General features: G+C 43.3%; 2 protein-coding genes across 2 annotated transcripts in view; both read left to right on the forward strand.

The window, feature by feature from the left end:
• yata (N-terminal kinase-like protein yata) overlaps nt 1–1,028 on the forward strand; it is a 15,236-nt gene extending 14,208 nt beyond the window's left edge. The window contains exons 15-16 of the mRNA XM_080265548.1: nt 1–71; nt 861–1,028. The exon at nt 1–71 is cut by the window's left edge and continues 38 nt beyond it. Of these exons, the coding sequence (XP_080121674.1) occupies nt 1–71; nt 861–994 (205 nt within the window). The 3' untranslated portion in view covers nt 995–1,028. The remainder of the gene's footprint in view (nt 72–860) is intronic.
• Nucleotides 1,029–13,822: 12,794 nt separating this feature from the next.
• The window catches only part of LOC145390752 (uncharacterized), an 18,795-nt gene continuing 10,117 nt past the window's right edge, over nt 13,823–22,500 (forward strand). Inside the window, exons 1-13 of the mRNA XM_080265549.1 lie at nt 13,823–13,870; nt 14,606–14,787; nt 14,998–15,084; nt 15,590–15,734; nt 16,522–16,682; nt 17,198–17,388; nt 17,718–17,812; nt 18,279–19,397; nt 19,476–19,716; nt 19,750–20,007; nt 20,257–20,535; nt 21,458–21,673; nt 22,231–22,404. Of these exons, the coding sequence (XP_080121675.1) occupies nt 13,823–13,870; nt 14,606–14,787; nt 14,998–15,084; nt 15,590–15,734; nt 16,522–16,682; nt 17,198–17,388; nt 17,718–17,812; nt 18,279–19,397; nt 19,476–19,716; nt 19,750–20,007; nt 20,257–20,535; nt 21,458–21,673; nt 22,231–22,404 (3,196 nt within the window). The remainder of the gene's footprint in view (nt 13,871–14,605; nt 14,788–14,997; nt 15,085–15,589; nt 15,735–16,521; nt 16,683–17,197; nt 17,389–17,717; nt 17,813–18,278; nt 19,398–19,475; nt 19,717–19,749; nt 20,008–20,256; nt 20,536–21,457; nt 21,674–22,230; nt 22,405–22,500) is intronic.

Raw genomic sequence — 22,500 nt, forward strand, 5'->3', positions numbered from 1 at the left:
GCTCCAGTCCACTCAGTCCGCCTCAGCTGGGAGTGGGTGGGGGGAGTGGGGGGAGGAGCACCACGGTTCAGGTGAGTCCATTATCTTATGTTAAGGATTCCAGGGGCTGGGGTGATGAGGGAGTGGCCCATTTGATGGCATGGACTTTGGTTGGTTTCTTCTGTTCTTTTACTAGTAGTAGTAGTAGTAGCAGTAGTAGTAGTTGTAGCAGTAGGAGCAGTAGTTGTTTTATTATTATTATTATTATTATTATTTTTTATTATTATTATTATTATTATTATTATTATTATTCTCAGAGTATTAGTATTAGTAGTAGTAGTAGTTTTATTATTGTTATTATTATTATTATTTTTATTATTATTATTATTATTATTATTATTATTAGTTTTCATTATTATTTTTACCCTCATTCATATCCATACCAGCTGGCAAAATTTATGATGATGATGGTGATGATTATGGTAATGATGATAGTAATGATGAATTTCAGTGCCAATGGGGAGTGATGATATTGATAATAGTAATAATAATGATGATTTTTAATGCCTGTGATGATGATGATGATGATGATAATGACAGTGATAATAATAAAAATAATAATAATAATAATCCATCCATCCATCACCCAATCCAGTGTTGCCTCATGAGGAGCATAGGAATAATAATAATAATAATAATAATAATAATATAAATAATAAAAATAATAATAATAAAAATAATAATAATAATAATAATAAAAATAAAAATAATAATAATAATAATAACAAAAATAATAATAATAATAATAATAAAAATAATAATAATAAAAATAATAATAATAATAATAATAATAATAATAATTTTAATTCTCTCTCCCACAGCAGCCACAAGCTCAGCCAAAGGGGATGAAGCAAGGAGAGAGAGAGAGGAGCGGCGACTGAAGCGACAGAAAGAGATTGAAGCGAAGAGGGCGATGCGAGCCGGTCCGATGAAACTGGGGGCAAGGAAGTTGTGAGAGGGAAATAGATGTAGATAGATAGATGTGAGAGAGAGAGAGAGAGAGAGAGAGAGAGATTTAGTATAGTGGCTTGCTAAAAATAAATAATAATACTGAGAGAGAGAGAGTGAGAGAGAGAGAGAGATCAAATAGTATTATTAAACACATGTAAATGAAAGAGATGGAGGGAGGGAAGGAGAGAGAGAGAGAGAGAGAGAGAGAGATCGGAGTGTGAGTATTATTAAACACTAAATGAAAGAGGTGGAGAGAGAGAGAGTGAGAGAGAGAGAGTTATTTCCCACCCAGTAACATCATCAAGTTATTTAGTTCAATAAAAATAACATGGCTTACTAATAAAGATCAATGCAGAGTGTGATTGTGAGAGAGAGGAGAGAGAGAGAGAAAAGAGAGCGTGAGAAAATGAGAGAGAAAAGAGAGAGTGAGAAAATGAGAGAGTGAGAGGAAATGAGAGAGAAAAGAGAGAGTGAGAGGAAATGAGAGAGAAAAGAGAGAGTGAGAGAATGAGAGAGAAAAGAGAGAGTGAGAAAATGAGAGAGAAAAGAGAGCGTGAGAAAATGAGAGAGAGAGAAAAGAGAGAGTGAGAAAATGAGAGAGAAAAGAGAGAGTGAGAGAATGAGAGAGAAAAGAGAGAGTGAGAAAATGAGAGAGAAAAGAGAGAGTGAGAAAATGAGAGAGAAAAGAGAGAGTGAGAGAATGAGAGAGAAAAGAGAGAGAAAATGAGAGAGAAAAGAGAGAGTGAGAAAATGAGAGAGAAAAGAGAGAGTGAGAGAATGAGAGAGAAAAGAGAGAGTGAGAAAATGAGAGAGAAAAGAGAGAGTGAGAAAATGAGAGAGAAAAGAGAGAGTGAGAAAATGAGAGAGAAAAGAGAGAGTGAGAAAATGAGAGAGAAAAGAGAGAGTGAGAGAATGAGAGAGAAAAGAGAGAGTGAGAAAATGAGAGAGAAAAGAGAGAGTGAGAGAATGAGAGAGAAAAGAGAGAGTGAGAAAATGAGAGAGAAAAGAGAGAGTGAGAAAATGAGAGAGAAAAGAGAGAGTGAGAAAATGAGAGAGAAAAGAGAGTGAGAAAATGAGAGAGAAAAGAGAGAGTGAGAGAACGCCCTTGCTTACACTTCCCCTAACTATCTTCTTGTACGTTAAATTCTTCACTATCTTCTTTTTAATATGCAGGAAGACGGTGAGAGACTAACTAGGAGTGTGTGTGTGTACTGTGTGTGTGTGTGTGTGTGTGAACTGTATGTGTGTGTGTGTGTGTGTGTGTGTGTGTGAGTGTGTGTGTGTGAGGTGGAGGGGAGAGTGAGTGGAGAGGTGTATACATTGAGGTGGTTGGGCCATGTGGAGAGGATGGAGAGTGAGAGACTAACTAGGAGAGTAGATGAATGAGATGGTGGAGGGGGAGACCAAGGATGAGATGAGGGAGAGAGGTATATGAGAGAGAGAGGGTGTAAGCTGGGGGGAGGGCAGCCAAAAAGGCAGGGGGACAGGGTGACATGGAGGTGATTTGTTTGTGGCCACCCCTTACAGGATTAAGGCATCTGGCAGTAGGTAGGTGGATGATGATATAATGATGATGATGATGATTATTATTATTATTGTTATTATTATTATTATTGTTATTTTTATTATTACTCATTATTATTATTATTATTATTATTATGAAGAGAAATTTGAGTGCAGTGACAACCAAAGAAATGTAATGGACTAACACATCATATTTGGTTTTGAAATCTCCCTAACACCTCTCCCTTAGTGATTTATTTTTGGATATGGCTGGTTAATATGTTTTTGTACATCATATTGAGAGTGTGGAGATATTGGAAGGATTTATGTAACACGGAGGAGGACAGTAAGGCGTAACAAGGAAAATAAATAACTTAGGAGAAGGTGTTAGGGAGCTTCCTGTATAAGATAACCAGCCAAGATGTTAATACAAGAGAAAAAACTGATAGATAAATAGATAGGTAGATAGATAGATAGGTAGGTAGATAGATAGGTAGGTAGATAGGTAGGTAGGTAGGTAGATAGATAGATAGATAAAGAAACTGATTGCATTTAGGGATGGTGTTCTAATTGGCATAGGAGGCTACATGACACACCTTTATTATTATTATTATTATTATTATTATTATTATATTTAGTGGATCACTCATATCTTAAATGTCAGGACCAACTCGCCTAGCCCCGGGCTCCTACCCTCCTCATGGGGCAACATAGGATTGGATGATGAACGGATGGATTATTATTATTATTATTATTATTATTATTATTACGGGTATTTATTATTATTATTATTATTATTGTAATTGTTATTGCTGTTATTATTTGTGAGTAGCACATAGCAGATTAATTCACTATGGTAATGATTTTTTTATTTATTCTTGCTGCTACCATGCTTTTTTATTCATATTTATCCTAGCCTTGTTGTGGTGTGTTGGTGTTGTGATGAGGGGAGGCAGACTGAGATGGATGTGTAGTGCGTCCTTGAATGTGAGGACTGGGGATTACGATTAAAGAGTTGAGAGGGAGATTGGGACTGGAGTGTACTGGTGTTGTGATGAGGAGGGGTAGACTGAGATGGATGTGTAGTGCGTCCTTGAATGCGAGGCCTGGGGGGGCTAGGATTACGATTGAAGAGTTGAGAGGGAGGATGGGACTGGAGTGCATTGGTGTTGTGATGAGGAGGGGTAGACTGAGATGGTTTGGCCACATGGAAAGGATGGAGGATAACAGTTGGGTGCGGAAGGTGAGAAGTGTGAATGTCGGGGGTAGGGTTGTGAGAGGCAGACCAAAAAAGACCTGGGACGAGGCCGTAGTGGGACCTCAGGGATAAGGGACTGAATAATGATCAAACAGCATGGAGAGCCGCCATTAAGTGACCAAGGCCGACGCACGTAAGCATGTTGGAGCCTCTATAGATTAAACAAAACGATCATACATGCTCGTAAAACAATAGTAACATTCATCTCATTTTACACCATACCCCATTGTTTAAACTGATGCCGGGTGTGGTTATTCAGATCAGTGAAGGCTGGGAGACTAACCTATGCCTGTGGAACTCTGTCATTCATTTACTATATCATCAACATCATCATCATCATCTGGACGTAGGGCAGGGTGAGGAGTAGCAATGTCCAGACAGCCCAAATTTGCCCAGTCCAATGGGCCACGCTTCCATTCACTCATCATTCAAGCCCCCGGAATCCTGGCTCTATCAGATACGCCAAAAACATTCACCACGTTCTGTAGCTTCACATAAACGTATCCAATAGAGTCAGTTCATTGGCTATAACGTACCAGAATTGTTCATCCCCTTGCAGCCTCTTTCTCGTACCTCATTGGCTGGAACAGACAGTACCACAGCCCTGCCACCTTTCCCCAGCACTTCTTCATGACTAGCACCAAATTCTCGCTTTAAACTCGATAGCTCAGCATTCAAGATGGAAGGATGGCAGATTTATGTGTAGTAAAAGTGACGTGAGAATGGAAAAACAGTTATTTTTTCCCTCTACTCCTTTCACCTTAACTTGGCCCAGATCTTCGTACTTTTGCAGCTTATTTCACGTAGCTCAGTGGCAGAGTAAGAGAATGCTATGGCTCCACGTCCTTTCCTTAGCACTTCTTCATGACTAGCGCAATATTTGAGTGTTAATCTACTGCTACAACTTGGCATTCAGGATGGAGCGATGGCAAGTTTAGGCCAAGTTAGAGTGAAAGGAGTATAGTGAGGGAGGGAGAGAGAGAGAGAGAGAGAGAGAGAGAGAGAGAGAGTGTACTTTCCATTGCTTATATAAGGGACAAGAAAATATGAAGGTACTATATGCATAAATCAGTTAAGCAAATGTGTTAAGAAGCCTTGTATTCCTGTAAGAATATATCCCGGGCCGGTATACTCGTCGGGCCAGGAAGCTCCCTAACACCTCCTCCTAAGTGATTTATTCTGCTTAATACACCTTGCCATCCTCTTCTGTGCTACTTAAGTCATTCTGTTAACACTATAAACAACATACAAACGATATTAGCCAGCTGTATCCTGAAATAAATCAGTAAGGGAGAGGTGTTAGGGAGCTTCCTTACCCAGTGACAATACGAGTCCATGACCTGCATTCTCGTCATTTAAGGAAGCTCCCTAACACCTGTCCCTTGGTGATTTATTTTTGGATATGGCTGGTTAATATCCTTGTGTATTTTATATGTGGTGATGCTGGAAGGATTTATGTAACTCAGAAGACAGTAATGTGTAATAAAAAATCACTTAGGAAAAGGTGTTCAAGAGGACTGTAAGGTGTAGTAAACAGAATAAATCACTTGGGAAAAGGTGTTAGTGATGGCAGTAAGGTGTAATAAATAGAATAAATCACTAAGGAAAAAGTGTTAGACATGACAGCAATGTGTAATAAGAAATAAAACAAAGGAAAAGGTGTTAAAGAGGACTGTAAGGTATAGTAAACAGAATAAATCACTTGGGAAAAGGTGTTAGTGATGGCAGTAAGGTGTAATAAACAGAATAAATCACATAGGAAAAGGTGTTGGGGAGCTTCCTGAACCGGCGGGAACGAGGGCTTGTTATTCGTACCACACCCAGTTGGTTTCAGGTCAGGGCAGTATTGAAGTGTTTGGCCGGCCTCTCTTGTGTATAGTGTAATGTTGGAGCCGATTATTTTGTACCTTGTTGTATATGGACAGATTTTATAATGGAAATAACAGTTGAAGCCATACTGTTACTTTTATTACTCTGTTTTCCCTGTCAGGTGGCTTGACATTGAGTGACAGGCCATATACAATGCTGGGTGGTAACCATATAACCAAACCCATACGTGTTCTTTATGTGTTAAGTATATAGATGAAACAATTTACAATGCTGGGTGGTAACCATATAACCAGTGCCTATGTGTTCCCTATGTGTTAAGCAAATAGATGAAGCCATTTACAACGCTGGGTGGTAACCATATAACCAACCCATACGTGTTCCCTACATGGCAGCAAGTGGGTTGGTGGAGGGTTAGTGCCCCTCCCCGTAAAACAACCAACTCAAAGACAAAATGGCCACCCCTTATGGGATTATGGTGTCTGGTTGTAGATAGATAGATTGATAGATTTGTAGGTCTGTTTGTGTGTGTCTAGAGTAAATTATTTGCAGGACATTTCATTCCAATCTGTTTGTAATCTCAGTGTTCATTTGCAGTCTTTGATTTGATCTCTGTTGTGGTGTGGATGTGGATGTGATAGGAAGCGTTATGAGGAACACACTGAGGTGGTCTGGCCACGTGGAGAGGATGGAGGGTGAAAGACTGACGAAGAGAGTGTATGTGAGTGAGGTGGAGGGGGGAAGAGGGAGGGGGAGGCCGAGGATGAGGTGGAGGGATGGGGTGGAGAGGTATATGAGAGAGGGGGGTGTGAGTTGGGAGCAGGGCTGTGAAATGGCGGGGGACAGGGCGACTTGGAGGCGATTTGTTTGTGGCCACCCCAAACGGGATTGAGGCGTCTGGCAATAGATAGATAGATAGATAGATATTCTGTTTTATCCTGGGTATTGGAGGGAGATGTCTTTATGTGGTGGGACTGACGGTCATCCTTCATTTGTAGAGCTCTTCATTGTTTTAGAGCTCTTCCTCCTTTGTTTAGAGCTTCTCATCCATTGTGTAGAGCTTTGCATCCTTTGTTTAGAGCTTTGCATCCTTCATTTTAGAGCTCTTCATCCTTTGTTTAGAGCTTTGCATCCTTTGTTTTAGAGCTTTGCATCCTTTGTTTTAGAGCTCTTCATCCTTTGTGTTAGAGCTTTTTATCCTTTGTTTTTAGAGCTTCTCATCCATTGTGTAGAGCTTTGCATCCTTCATTTTAGAGCTTTTCATCCTTTGTGTAGAGCTCTGCATCCTTTGTTAGGGTTCCTCATCCTTTGTGTTAGAGCTTTTTATCCTTTGTTTAGAGCTTCTCATCCTTTGTTTAGAGCTCTTCATCCTTTGTGTCAGAGCTTCTTATCCTTTGTTTAGAGCTTCTCATCCTTTGTTTAGAGCTTTGCATCCTTTGTTTAGAGCTTCTCATCCTTTGTTTAGAGCTTCTCATCCTTTGTTTAGAGCCTTGCATCCTTTGTTTAGAGCTTCTCATCCTATGTTTAGAGCCTTGCATCCTTTGTTTAGAGCTCTTCATTGTTTTAGAGCTTTTCACCCATTGTTTTAAAATGTCAGACACAGCAAGTTTGTATTTTTTGTTCATGGTACACATCGTCAACGTTGGAACAATCTTTACCAGTCCACCATCCCCCTGCCTACAACCTCCAGTCTTCTAAAATAATTTCCAGGTATGTTCAATCTTTTTTTTTTCTTTTTTAATGTTTATTCTTTGAGGGGAGTTTTTGTATACTTTGTCATGGGTTTCTACATGTTTTTGAGACCTGTTATTAATTGTTATATTGAGATACCACTAAAGTTATCATCATCATCATCATCATCATCCTCTTCCTTCTCCTCCTCCTTGCCCTTGTTCTCTTTCTCATTTTCCTCCTCCTGCTCTTCCTCTTCCTCCTCCTCCTCCTCCATCTTCCCACACGCTTCCTTTCACTCACCATTCAAGCCCCTGGAATCCTGGTCATGCAAAGGCTGAGAAATACACAGGCAGAAAATTGTCACGTAAATCTTTAATATAAATAAATAGACATAAGTAGTAAGCGGCCAATTGACAACCACTGATAATATTATGCTTTATTTATGGATTTGTAAAGGGATGCACCGTCTATCTTTCTGTCTTAAAGGGACGCACTGCCTATCTATCTAAAAGGGGACGCATTACCTATGTCTATCTATCTAAAAGGGATGCACTACCTATGTCTATCTAAAGGGATGCACTACCTGTGTCTGTCTAAAAGGGATGCACTACCTATGTCTGTCTAAAAGGGATGCACTACCTATGTCTATCTAAAAGGGATGCACTACCTATCTGTCTGTCTTAAAGGGATGCACTACCTATCTGTCTGTCTTAAAGGGATGCACTACCTATCTGTCTATCTAAAAGGGATGCACTGTCTATCTATCTATCTCTGCTGATGCTGCACCGTCTATCTATCTATCCTGATGCTGCATCCTATGAGGGGAAGCACTACAGTGGACAAATACAAGGGTACTGAAGCACTCTTATTCCTTTGGCTCTGAAGGCTTCCAAGATCTCTTCCATCCCAATTACTTTCTACATAATGGCACATTCACAATCACCTATACTGTATGTTATTTCTGCAATGAATAATATAACAAAAATAACATGCTAGAGGACAGTACAGTGTATTCCAATGTTCTGTTTCTGTTATTCTGAAGATTTTCAAAAATAATAAATACTGTCCATAAATATATAACATGAAAGATAGTGTATTAAGGGGTAGTGTGAAAAATAAATAGGTAAAGAAAAGGTGTTAGGAGCCTTCTAAATCCTCAAGAATAGTGTGAAGACATCAAATGTATAGGACATTATTCAGATCTATCTAATCTATCACATTATCTATTCTATCTATCTGTGTGACACCAATCCTTCCATCTCATGCTTAGTCTTCTCCCCCTCCTTCATCTCATCCTCGGTCTCCCCCTCCTTCATCTCATCCTCGGTCTCCCCCTCCCCCTTCATCTCATCCTTGGGCTTCCCCTCCCACTCCACCCCATTTGCCTCACATGCCCTCTCCTAGTTAGTCTCTCTTTAATAATATATCTTTTTAAAATGTCATTCCTACCCATATTCGCCTAATTTATTAAGATATACTCCGTTTTACACTGATGTCAACTGATGTCACTGAAACCATTCTTAATACTGTGATGTTGATGTCACTAAAGAATCATTGATGTGTCGATGCTTCCGAATGTCTCCAGGACTTCGGCGATGTCCAGAGAATGCGCCTCGATCAGCGTGTTCTCGATGTCACTGCCTGATGTGTCCTGGCGCGATGTCACTTGGGGTCCCGGTGAGGTGTGTGGGTTCGCGATGTCACCCGTGCTTTGCTGGATCCCTGACATCGCTGTGGAATGTGATGTGATGGGGTTATTGATGTCAGGGTTGTATTTGGACATCACTGTGGGCTTGGTGGTGATGTCCAGACTCTGAGATTCACTGATGGTTGTGTGCATTTGTGTGACCGTGCAGTGGGTTGGGATTAATAAGCTACTGATGTCACTGATGTCTGTCTGATGTACTGGCTTACTGATGTCACTGCCCTGGTTAATGTCTGACCTGTTGATGTTAGTGCTTCCTGTTTTGGATTTGCTGATGTCAGTTGTGTGGAAATTAACTTTATTGATGTCACTGCTTAGGTTAAAATTAGACGTATTGATGTCACTGCTTAGGTTAAAATTAGACGTATTGATGTCACTGTTCCCTGTGTGGATATTAGACCAACTGATGTCACTGGATGTGTTGAAATTCGCTTTACTGATGTCACTGCTGCTCATATGAACATCAGACTTATCGATGTCACTGTTTCCTGTGTGAAAATCAGATTTATTGATGTCACTGTTAGCTGTGTGCGACTTTGACATCACTGTAGCTCTAGCAGTGATGTCAGAGTTTTGAATACCGTTGCTGGCTGTGTGCACTGCCGATGTCACCACAGAATGGGCATGTTTATCGCTGAAGTCACTGCCTGATGTCACTGCTGTTTTAGTACGGGAATTACTGTTTATTTGTGAAGTCACTGTAGATTGAAGTGTGATGTCTGAGTCATTTTTAAAACCTGATGTCACTGTTGTAATACTTGAATCGCTGTTTACTTCCGATGTCACTGTCAAATGGGGTGCGATGTCTGAGTTGCTGATGTCACCGCTCGCTGTGTGTTCTGTTTCTGATGTCACTGCATAGGGGTTGGTAGTCTCAATGCCCTGGACATCAGACATGGTTTTATCAGTTTTCGAAGTCACTGAAGGCTGTCTGATGTCACTGGCTATGATGTCCAAGTCACTGTTTATTACTGATGTCACTGCAGGCCTGTCAGAAGTCACTGTTGTCTGTTTGATGTCAGTGTTTATGGTATGTGAGTCACTGTTTGTTACTGATGTCACTGTCTCATGTTTAGTGATGTCAGAGTAACTGTTTGTGATGTTTGAGTCACTTATTATTTCTGATATCGTTATTCCCTGTGCTGTATTTGTGTTACTGTTATATTTTGATGTCACTGTCTGCTGTATTGTGATGTCCGAGTCGGTGGTTTTTGATGTCACTGTCTGCTGTGTTGTGATGTCTGAGTCAGTGGTTTTTGATGTCACTGTCTCCTGTATTGTGATGTCTGAGTCACTAATTTTTTCCGATGTCACTGTTGGTCGTATAATGATGTCCACGTCACTGTTGAAGTCTGTAGTCACCGTCAGTCGTAGGGAGATGTCCGAGTCAATCTCTGTACGTGAAGCCCCAGTATTATCAGCATCGTTATTTATTTCTGATGTCACTGCTCGTTGTATCGAGTTTTCCAAGTCACTATCTATTTCCGATGTCACTTTTGGGTCTGCGGTGAAGTCCAAATCACTGTTTATTTCTGAAGTCTCTATTAGGACATCACTGCTTATTACTGATGTCACCGTAGGCTGTACTGAACTTTCCGAGTCACTGCTTATTTCCGATGTCACAATGGGCTGGGCTGTGAGGTCCAAGTTACCCTTCATTTCTGCCATCTCTACAGGTATTGGCTCCTCTGTGATGTCCATGTCACCGATGTCACTGTTGTTGGCCGCCAGCATCATGGTGTCGTGGGTAACAACGTGCCGCTTCAGCCCGCCCTTACGCAGGAACATTTTCTGGCATAGGTCACACTTGAAGCGCTTGACGCCGTTGTGGACCAGCATGTGCGCCACCAGGTTGCTTTTCAGGGCGAAGGCGTGATGGCAGACGTCGCACTTGTGTCTCCTGATCCCCTCGTGGCTCAGCTTGTGGTAGGCGAGGCTCTGTTTGATGTTGTAGGTCTTGGGACACAGATCGCAGCGGTATCGTCGAATCCCGGCGTGACCCAGCTTGTGCGAGTCCAGGCTCTGTTTCTGCATGAACTCCTTGTCGCACTGGTCGCACCTGTACTTGACCCCCTTGTGCATGTTCTGGTGTGCTATCAGGTTGCTCTTCTGCATGAAACGCTTGGCGCAGATGTCGCACTCGAAGTTCTTGATGCCTGTGTGGTGGAGTTTGTGTGTCATCAGCGTCTCCTTCTGCGTGAAGCGCTTGAAACACACATCGCACTCGTAGTCTTTCGTGCCCCCGTGGATGAGCAGGTGCCGTCGCAGTGTGGATTTTTCCGTAAACTTTTTCTGGCAGTGGTCGCACTTGTATTTCTTTGGCTTTGTGTGGATGGAAGTCGTGTGCTTTGTGAGGTACACCTTCCGTAGAAAGGTCTTGTCACAAAACTCACACTTGAATATCTTGTCCTGTGAGTGGATCTCCATGTGGGCGATGAGATTGCTTTTATACGGAAACGCCTGATTGCACTGGTTGCATTTGTGTTTCTTCTGCCCCGTGTGTATCATCTTATGCAACGACAACCCGCTCTGGTGGGTGAAGCGCTTGTTGCAATGTGGACACTTATGCTTTTTTGATGCCTCGTGTATGGCCATGTGCTTCCTGAGGGAACTCTTATGCATCACCACCTTCCCACACACAGGACATTCGTGCCTCACCCCGCTGTGGATCATTCGGTGGGAGTAGAGACTGCTGGGGTTGGCAAAACACTTAAGGCAATGCTCACACTCGTACTTAGGCGCTTCTCTGTGTGTCGACGTATGTTTTTTGAGTTCCACGGCAGACTCAAAATTCTCATGACAGTCTTGGCATTCGTATGTTTTTGTTCCCCCGTGACTCATCGCGTGCCGTTTGAGGTCATCCGCCGACTCAAACTCCTCACGACACTCTTGGCATTTGAATATTTTGGTCTCACTGTCTGGGTTGTGGGGGGAGCGTTTGTTTTTTCTGGTGGACTGTCGAGGTCGGCCACGTTTCCGCACCACATGCTGCGGTTCCTGAGCCTCGTCTGTCATGGCGTCTACTGTAGCTGCCTCGTGCTGAAAAATTAATACCAATAAGTACCATAAATGAAACCATCAGATCATTCTAATCCCGAAAAATTAAAATATCATCAAACCCCTTCAAAAAAATTCCTATATAAAAACATCATCATTAGTAACCACCTTCACCACCACCACCACCATCATCCTCATCATCTTCATCATTACCACCACCACCATCATCATCATCATCATCATTACCACCACCACTGCCACCACCACCATCATCATTTTCATTACCACCACCACTGCCATCATCATCACCATTACCACCACCACCACCATCATCCTCATCATCATCATCATTACCACCACCACTGCCACCACCACTAACATCATCATCATTACCACCACCACTATCATCATCATCATTTTCATTACCACCACCACTGCCATCATCATCATCATTACCACCACCACCACCATCATGAATGATTTCAGTTTCTGTTAGGCCTTCCAGTATTGGGACACCCTTTTTATTTTAAATTTAACTTTACATAATTATATTCAGTTTGTTGATGATACTAAGTACTGGAGGGATTAGGAGCAATTCACATTAATTTCTACAGTAGGATACCACCCCATTTTTTACTTACTCCATATCATTGAAGCCAATTCTACTGACACGGTTAAAGACGCATTTTTATAACAGGTAATCGTACGAATATGTTCTTTCTTCTAATATAAACCATTGTATTTAGCTTTACTAGGTTAGGATAAATTAAGGAACTGAGAGGCCGCATTTTGAGTGCTTTCCCCTCTAATTTTGGGTAATTTTTGAAGTTCTTAAATATTTTATGGCAGTATTAGAGGCTGTTAATATCAGACACTGACAAAAGGGATCTAAACTATTGCCCGGAAGTACCAGATAATATTACAAAGACGGCCTAGTGCTGGTAAACAAGCGGCGATCACTGTTTTTTTGTTTTGCTTGGGTGAGTAACCATCTTGTCCTGTGTATCTTTGCTTAATTTAATAATTTTATCGTCTGTAATTCACACAATAACGGTAATCTCATTTCTTTAAGGTATTGTGTGATCTTATAGGTAGATAAGACACAAGTAATTGATTAATCATCAAATTACGAAAACATCCCTTCGGGTAGATAATTTTCAGTTTGACAGCTTCTCTCTCTCTCTCTCTCTCTCTCTCTCTCTCACACACACACACACACACACACACACACACACACATTTGTGTATCAATTGATTACATGCGGTGGGTGAGTGATATAAGAACGAAAAGGATATTAGGGAAAATGGCCGATAAAGACATACTGTATATAGAAAAAGTGAAGAAATAAATATACGGCTCAAAGATGGTACCATTCACACTCGAGATGCCAGTTGCTATTTTGTATTGCATTATATGTTTAATAACAGGCCGTATTTTAAAGGGTAGGGAGATCAGCTGAAGAATGTATATATTTTTATGTGATTCTTATACATGGAAATGTTCCCAATTCTCTATGATTACACATGATGCTATAGAGCTTTGAAATTCAATTATGCCAAATATCAAAGTTTTCACCATATTAATGAAAAAGTGCACCTTTAGGGAGTAAATGCCGATGTGGAATTATGAAGAGTAGATAGCAAGTGTGTAGAATAAAATTTTTTTTTTGCAAAATGAAGAATAAATTTATTGGAATTGAGAGGAAAATATTAAACTTGGCACCACTGTAGGATTCAGTCGGCCAATCAGCATCGAGAAGCTCAACTATCAGCCATTTTTAAATAATGTAAACAAAACAAGGAGAGGATTTATCATGTTATTTTTCGAGTTTTGGGTGATTGTGGTGTTTCTGTAGGAGTTTTTGAAGAATGAGCACAAAAAAATCCATCTCAGGGCCATACAGAGCCACGAAACTGGTGAGTATGAGGCTTTGATGAGGAGAAATTGGGAAGACAAAGGTGTACGGTCACTAATGCCCTGTTTTTCGTGCACTTGTAGGGTATTTGAAGCAATTAAATAGTGCTCTTTTCTCCGGTTAATATGATCAGCATTTTTTTTTTTTCATCCATCATTGAATCTTTAAGTATTGCTTATCAAAATTATACTGTATTTGTGAGTATCCCTCATTAGGTCCAATGGTCGTCTTTATTATAAATGCAAAGGTTTGAGGCCCACAGTGGGTTGAAATTGCTTTTGCATAAGTGTTGGACATCAAAGGTCCGTCCATAATCAAATATACCTTTTTATATATATTTTTGGCATTGTGTAATGAAAATAGAAGAGGTATGATTTGTAAAACAAATCCTTCATTTTGTATTTAATAAACAATAAGGGAGAAATCTCAAGCAATTTCAAGTACCCGGTACAGGGTTTGCTGGGTTGAAAGCCATTTTCATTTATATTCCTGTCACATTCTAGTTGTCCGGTCACACTCTTACAGGAGCTGTCAGGTATGAGCCATCCTGTATACCAGTCCTCTGTATTTTTTTTAATATCCTTACCATCGTCTGAAATATTTCCTGTATTTTTTCAGCAGTTGAGTATGTTTCCTTTCTACTAGTCTACTGCTCGTTCCTTGTGTATTTATTTATTTATTGTTATTATTATTGCTATTATGATTATTTTATTATTATTATTATTTTTTTTTTCAGTGGAATGATGCAGTGCGGTCCTTCTACAATGGTATGCCGGTGTCGCGTCACTGGCGTGGTCTGCGTCAGTACGACCGCTGCTTCACCGCCACAGAGGCTGTTGACTGGCTACACACGCACCTCACGCATGACCCCAACTTTGGCAGCTCTGTGACACGGGAACAGACCATCAAGCTGTTGAGGTGAGGTGGTGGTGGTGGTGGTGGTGGTGATGATGGTGGTGGTGGTGGTGGTGGTGGTGGTGGTGGTGGTGGTGGTGGTGGTGGTGATGATGATGATGATGATGATTTTTATTACATCATATAGCTAGCAGTGAGAAAGAGGCTGAGGATGATGGTGATGATGATAAGTAATTTGCCATTGTGTTTGTTTTATTTATATTTTTATCGCAGGAAGTTTGTGAAGTCTGGGCTAATTGAGGATGTTCGAGGAGTGTGCGTAAAACCCGAGGACTTTAAAGAAGGACGTGATCTGTACAGGTTAGATACATGTTTTACTGTCTGTTTGTTTACTTATCTGTCTATCTCTGTCTCTCTGCCTTTTTTTTTTTATGCGAGGAAGAAGGAACCAAAGGCCATGAGCCCGCAGTAACAGTTCCCTCCAAGAGAAAAAAAAAAAATACAATAGAGAGCCAAGTTCTGTATCAATAGGTGTCTGTCTCATTATCTCTATCTATGTCTGTGTCTGTCTGTCTGTTTATCTACATGTCTACTGTTTGTCTGTCTGTTTATGTCTGTCTGTCTTCATCTGTATCTTTCAGTGTCTGTCTATCTCTTTATCTCTTTATCTGTGTCTATCTGTCTATGTCTATATATCTGTGTCAATTAGTCTGTCACGCTCTGTCTCTGTCTTTATATTTCATTCTGTATCTGTTTATCTGTCCATTAATTACAGCAGGAGAAAATAATCAAAAGTCTGTCAGCAATTATTCACACACCATTTCCTTTATTTCTTCATTCCTCGTTTTCGTCAACTTTCGGACAGATTCAGCAACCGTTCGCCGCTCAAGGCCCTAAGGACGCCCAAGACCCCAAACCGGGCTGCCCTCGCCACCATCAGCATCAACAACAACAAGGACGAAGGAGCGTCACCAGTCCTAAAACGCCGATTCTACAACTCAGTCAGAGAGGTTGGGTGGAATTAAAACGCCAGTTCTATAATTCAGTCCGAGAGGTGGGGCGGAGTGAAGGGTGGATGTTGAGGAGTGTGTGTTTGAGGGTGACTTTGAGTTTCAATGGAAGGGAGTGCATTGGATTAATATATGAGAGAGCTGTTGCCTTTCCTAACATTGAGAGGGCTCTCCCTACGTGCTAAGGGGTCTTTGTATGCAGCATGTGTTAGGAGTGTAATGCTGTATGGTAGTGAGACCTGGGCAGTAAAGGAAGAGGATATTCACAGGCTGAACTTACAGAAATGACAGTGGATGTGTAGTGCGTTCTTAAACATGAGGCCTGGGGGGACTAGGATTGTGATTGAAGAGTTGAGAGGAAGGATGGGACTGGAGTGTATTGGTGTTGTGATGAGGAGGGGTACATTGAGATGGTTTGGGCATGTCGACAGGATGGAGGATGATGGTTGGGTGCAGGTGAGAAGTGTGAACACTGGGGGTAGGGTTGTGAGAGGCAGATCGAAAAAGACCTGGGATGGGGTCAGACTGTGACTTCAGGGAGGCTGCCAGAGATCAAGCAGCATGGAGAGCCACCATAAGGTGACCAAGGCCAACACATGCAAGCATGTTGTAACCTTTATAAACAATATGGTTTCATCTCATTTTCCTGTCAGCATCACTTCCATTACAGTTTTCTTGTTCTTAGTCTTTCATCATTCTTTCTTCAGTCATCATATCCTCTGTCTCGCATCAGTTCCACCGCATCCTCACACTCCATCTCCTGACCACCACCCAATGTCTCCCGCAGTCCACTCGAGGGAAGTACAAAGTGTCGTCGGTCCACGTGGGTGAGAACGCAGTCAACGAGAAGCGTGCCGAGGAGGGGGCGCTGCAGGAGTGTCACCTGGTGGCCAAACAGCTTACTAAGGACCAGATTGACAATGTGTGGAAGCAGGTGTACCTCAAGAAGTGAGTGGGTGGGCTATGGTAGTGGAATTCTGAACATGTGTAGCACCTTTTTCTTAGTGATTTATTTTAGTTTATGCACAGATTGACAGTGTGTGGAAGCAAGTGTATCTCAAGAAGTGAGTGAGCAGACTGGGTGGGCTATGGTAGTGGACTTCTCAAGCTGTGTAGCACCTTTTTATTAGTGATTTAGTTTTTTTCATTACGCACAGACTGACAGTGTGTGGAAGCAAGTCTATCTCAAGAAGTGAGTGGAGAGGCTGGGTGGGCTATGGTAGTGGACTTCTCAAGCTGTGTAGCACCTTTTTACTAGTGATTTATTTTAGTTTTCATTATGCACAGATTGACAGTGTGTGGATGCAAGTTGATCTGCCTGTGAACTTCTACTTTACACTCCTTCATCATCTACTAATCTACTGTCCTCATCTACCAATCCTGTTACAGACATCCACATTACACCCTCGTCACCCTCTTTTCACCTACTTATCTGCCCTGCTCATCTACCAATCCTGTTACAGACTAGATAGCGCCTGTGAACATCTACTTTATGCCCCTTCGTCGTCTCTCCTGCCGCCATCGTCTGTGTGTGGCGCCATCGTCCACCACAACGCCACGCAGGTGTCGCAGCGTGGCGTGGTGAGGCTGGGGGACCACCACCACGACAACCTGCCATCGTGGGTCCTGACGGCGATGAGGTGTATGGCGCAGTGTGAGTACCAGGGTGACGGTAGGGTGAGTGGAGTGTGAAAGGCTTGGTTGGGGTAGGGTAGGGTAGGGTAGGGTTGGCTATGAAGTGTACGGTGCAGTGTGAGTACCAGGGTGAGTGGAGTGGAAGGGTACGAGGGTGACGGTAGGGTGAGTGGTGTGGCAGGGTACAAGAGTGATGGTAGGGTGAGTGGAGTGTAGTAGGGTAGGGTAGGTTTGAGTATGGTTGATGATGATGTTGATGACGATGTTGATGATGATGATGATGATGATGAAAATTGATGTTGATGACGATGATGATAAACTCCGCAACAAACCCCTTACCTCCCGCAGGGCCAAACATCGCTGACCTGAGCTGCAACATCCCTAACTACCCTGGGGTGGAACGAGATGTGTTTAAGATCGTTCAGGACTTCTTCACAAACATGGTAAGGACTGGAATGCTGGCCGACTGACTGTGGGTGGGTGTTGATGCGAGGGGGAGTATTAGGAGAAGTACGCTGTGTTGGTTTGGCCTTGTCGAGAGGATGGAGAGTGAGAGATTGGCTAGGAGAGTGTATGTGAGCGAGAAGGTGCATGTGGAGAGGATGGAGAGTGAGAGATTGGCCAGGAGAGTGTATGTGAGCGAGAAGGTGCATGTGGAGAGGATGGAGAAGGAGGGAGAGCTTATGTGAGTGAGTGGAGAGGATGGAGAATGAGAGATTGACTAGGAGAGCATTCCATCCCCATAGTTAAAGCTCACTGAATTTTTTGCAGCCGTGACATAATATTTAAGGTGTGGGAGTGGCTTAGTTTTGCCAGATAAAAAAAAAAAAATATATCAGCATTTCCCCTGCATATATCTTTTAGTTATGCCTGACTAACATACCCGGTCTCCGTCTCTCTGCCACACAGGTAACGCCGCTGATCCCCTTCGAGCTGTACGACCCCCTGATCCGAATCTACATTGGGGCGGAGTTCCTGGATATCGCGTACCGATCCCCCAACCCCAGGCCAGACCACTCCAGCTCCACCAATGAAGATGCAAATGGGAGGGAGGAGGAGGGGGAGGCAGAGTTCGAAGATGGGGACTCTGTAGAAGACTTGATGCTGAATATGAGTCTAGGGGGCCAGCAGAAGACGTCGACGCCCAATGTGGAGAGCGAGACCATTGGGAAGAGGAACGGGGAGTTGTGTCGGAACAGGGAGGCGGACTTTGCCAGACAGGGAGAGTTGTGTCGGAAGGGGGAAAGAGAGTTTACGAGGCAGGGAGAGCTGTGTCAGATGCGAGAGGCAGATTTTGTGAGGCAGGGAGAGTTTTGTCAGAACAGAGAGGGTGATTTTGTGAGACAGGGAGAGTCAGGTCATACTAGGGAGGGTAATTTTATGAGGCAAGGTTCAGCCCGGGCCCAGAGTACACCCCAGACCCCTTCCCTCAGTCGCAACGTTGCCTTAAATGCATCAAAGCTGCAGAGTCTCAAGCTGCGTCGCCTCAAGAACTACACCGATTTCAAGGATGACAGTTTGTACCCCGGGGTGCGAGATGGAGGGGCCGAGTCCAGCCTGTTTACCTCGCCCCAGGACAACCAGGAGAATGTGCGACCCCAGAGCAGGGCGTCGTGTGAGGTTGGGGTCACGAGGCAGCCCGAGACCGTCCGTTCCATCAAAACAAACGATCAGGTGCGGAGGATGAAGCGCGAGAGTGAAGGAAAGACCCAGACCGAGGCCGGGAAGTTGAAGATTGAAGGTTTTGAGTCCCACACGCTGCCAAGGAACTGCTGTTACGAGACGGCGTTTACTTCGGACAGCCCCAAGACCCGAATCATACCCCAGAAGTCTGTCGATTCACTGCACATGCGGCGAAGCGAAGGGAGGCCAGTAAAGTTCGACCCAGACAAACCAAGGCCCAAGAGCATTGCTGTTGCTCCCCTCTCAACATGCAACCCCAGGGGAAGCCTGCAGGATACCCCAAGCAACGTATCAACAGTCTCAGATCTCTTCAAGTCCAGCATCATGTCGACAAGCACAGGCGCTGTTGGTGAGAATTCCCTGGAAAAATCTGTTTATGTTACTGCTGTGGACAAGCCCCCCGGCGCCCTCAACCTCTCGCAGTACATCACGACCCTAGACCATTCCCCGATGAACCGGTCACGTTCTGCTGGCAACTTGGAGACCCTCGGGCAGGAGAGAGCCTCACCGGTTCCCTGCATAACGTCGAGTGAACGTAACCTGAATGAAATTGCGCCCCCGAGGAGTCTAGCATCACGAATCCGAGACTCAATCAAGAGGAAACAGATCAAGGATGACTTGCTGTCCAAAAAGCGCAGCAGCAACAACAGCAACAACAACAACAGCAACAACAAGGTCCATCGCAACCAGACCCTAGACCACCTGAGGACTAGGTCAGGGGGCTACATGAACCTAGCCCTAGCCCCGGCCTCAAGCCCACAGGAGGATTTGGAGAGCCTGGATTCACGGTTTTCGGACATTCGCTACGACGCCTCACACATGCGCACAAAATCCGGGGGGTTCCTTAACTTGGCCCTGGCGCCCTCAAGTGATAGTATGGACTCGGGACACTTTACCTCGAGATCCGATTCAGCCGTTCTTGACAATCCACAGCGATCTGAATCACAGGGCAGCGGTGAGCCGGCCAGGTGTAGTTCCGCCATGTTTTTGGAATGTGCAGGGAGATCCCATAGAGTTTTTGAACACCCAGCCCAACCTGAATCAGTTTACGCACATCCAACACGAACGGACAGAATTTTCGAACATCCAAAGCCATCCAAATGTGTGTTTCAAAATCCCGTGCAATCTGAACGAATATTTGTACATCCAGAAAAATCCACATCAGTTTGTACACATCCAGAGAAATCCATTTTTGCCCATCCAGTGCAATCCATCCATCCCAGCTCTAGAAACACAAAGTTTGAGTCCGCAGGCATGGAGAATCAGCTGCGATCCATCTCCCCCCTCGATTTTCCCCATCCGGATGCCAACCAGCGGATGTCGGTGCCTGACGGATGCTTGAGCCACAGTATGTCGTCATCCGGGTACAGCGTCTACCACTCAGCCATCTCACAGTCACCCACACACATGGACATCCAGCAAGCAGTTGACAGTCACCCAGACAACCGAGTGGATGCCCAATGTTCATCCGTTGGCCAGTCAGGTGCCTTGTATATATAAATGTTCCTGTATACATTTCTTCCCCTACTTATAAACTTACTTATGTCTGAGTATACAATGGTTCCCCTACTTATAAACTTACTTATGTCTGAGTATACAATGGTTCCCCTACTTATAAACTTATGTCTGAGTGTACAATTGTTCCCCTACTTATAATCTTACTTATGACTGAGAGTTGTTTCTTAACTCAAAAAATCTGTCTATTTTCTATATAGTCTTAAAAAAATTCATAAATTCACTAATATATGTTGCCAAATACAATATATACAAAATCATTAGTGAAAGTTATAAAAATAAATTAGACACTAAAATACATATATACCTTTATCCTGCTAATGTCTTCAAGTAAATTGCTGTGTTAATTTGTGGCCACCCTTTATGGGATTAACGCGTATGGCTGTAGATAAATAGATATATAGATAGATTTTTGAATCATTACCATAGTGATGTTGACATGATGATGATGATGATGAGGAGGAGGAAGAGGATGGTGGTGTTGATATGATGATGATGATGAGGAGGAGAACATTGAGGAGGAGGAGGAGGAAGAGGGTGGTGGTGTTGATATGATGATGATGATGAGGAGGAGGAGGAGGAAGAGGGTGGTGGTGTTGATATGATGATGATGAGGAGGAGGAGAACATTGAGGAGGAGGAGGAGGAAGAGGGTGGTGGTGGTGATGTGATGATGGTGTTGATGATGATGATGATGATTATGTTGATGATGAAGATGACAGTGGTGTTGATAGTAATGATAATGAAGAATATATGATTATCTTAATTCACAACCAGAGTGAATATTAAAGTGAAAATTATAGCCAAACGATAATATCCATGGTAAAAATAAATTCCTTTACATATTTATTGAAAGAAACTGATTGAGTAATTATATAACTGCTTCCCTAGGTGTTAGGATTGACAGCCATTCCTCAGCCGTCAGCCAGCCAGAGCCTCAGCCGCCGTTTGTCAGCCATCCCCATGCCGTCAGCCAGCCATCTCAGTGTCAGCAGTCTGGCCATCCATCCACTAGTCAGCCACACAGCCACTCAGAGCTGACCGGCAATCCTAGACCCATCCACCCAGTCAGCGGGATGGGAGGGGTATTTGTGGCCAGGACTGCAGGTGCGATGGCCGTCTGCTTTGTTTTCTTCCTCTTTCTGCTTCTTCTCTTTCTTCCTCCTTTTTTTCTTGTTCTTTTTATTGTTGTTATTCTTTTTCTTCTTCTCCACCTCTTCCTCCTCCTCCTCCTCTTCCTCCTCCTCCTCCTCTTCCTCCTCCTCCTTCTCCTTTCTTTTCCTTCTTTTTCTTCTTCGTGTCTGAACATAAACCTAACTTTTTTTTTTTTTTTTAACCCATGGATGGAGTGAGATAGAGGCCACAGCCTGCCCCCACCCCAACGCTCACCACATCCATACACATCCGTACACATCCATACACATCCATACACACAGACACACAAGAATTTACAAAGATGTTGATGTTTTCTTACATTGAATTGTGCACACCACACAGGCATAACTCTCCACACAAAAAGAATCCACAAAGTAGTTTACGTTTGCAGCGAACCACCGCAGCACCAGGCCATCCCACAGCCCCCCCAACCCCCACTAGCCACATCCATAAACATCCATACACACAAAAAGGCTTTACAGTATATTGGTGCTTGTGTTTATTTCCAGTGAACCACCACAGCATCATGCCGCCCCACAGCCTCCCCCCTCCCCCACGCTCGCCCCACCCCTACACGCGGCGGGCCCCCTCCCACCCACACCTGTCGCCAAGTAAGCGCATCATTGGCCGCAAATGGCAGACGCGGGAGCAGCGCTTTTTCGGGAGCAAGGCCTGTGTACCGGGTAATGTGGTGGCGGGGCTTGGGTGGCAGCTTGGAAAGTGATGTTAATACCAGCTAGTGATTAGAAAATTGGCATTAATACCATACTAACTTATAA

Source organism: Coenobita brevimanus, chromosome 15 (assembly GCF_032717465.1).
Source record: "Coenobita brevimanus isolate Jiangsu-jjx chromosome 15, ASM3271746v2, whole genome shotgun sequence".
NCBI lineage: Eukaryota > Metazoa > Arthropoda > Malacostraca > Decapoda > Coenobitidae > Coenobita > Coenobita brevimanus.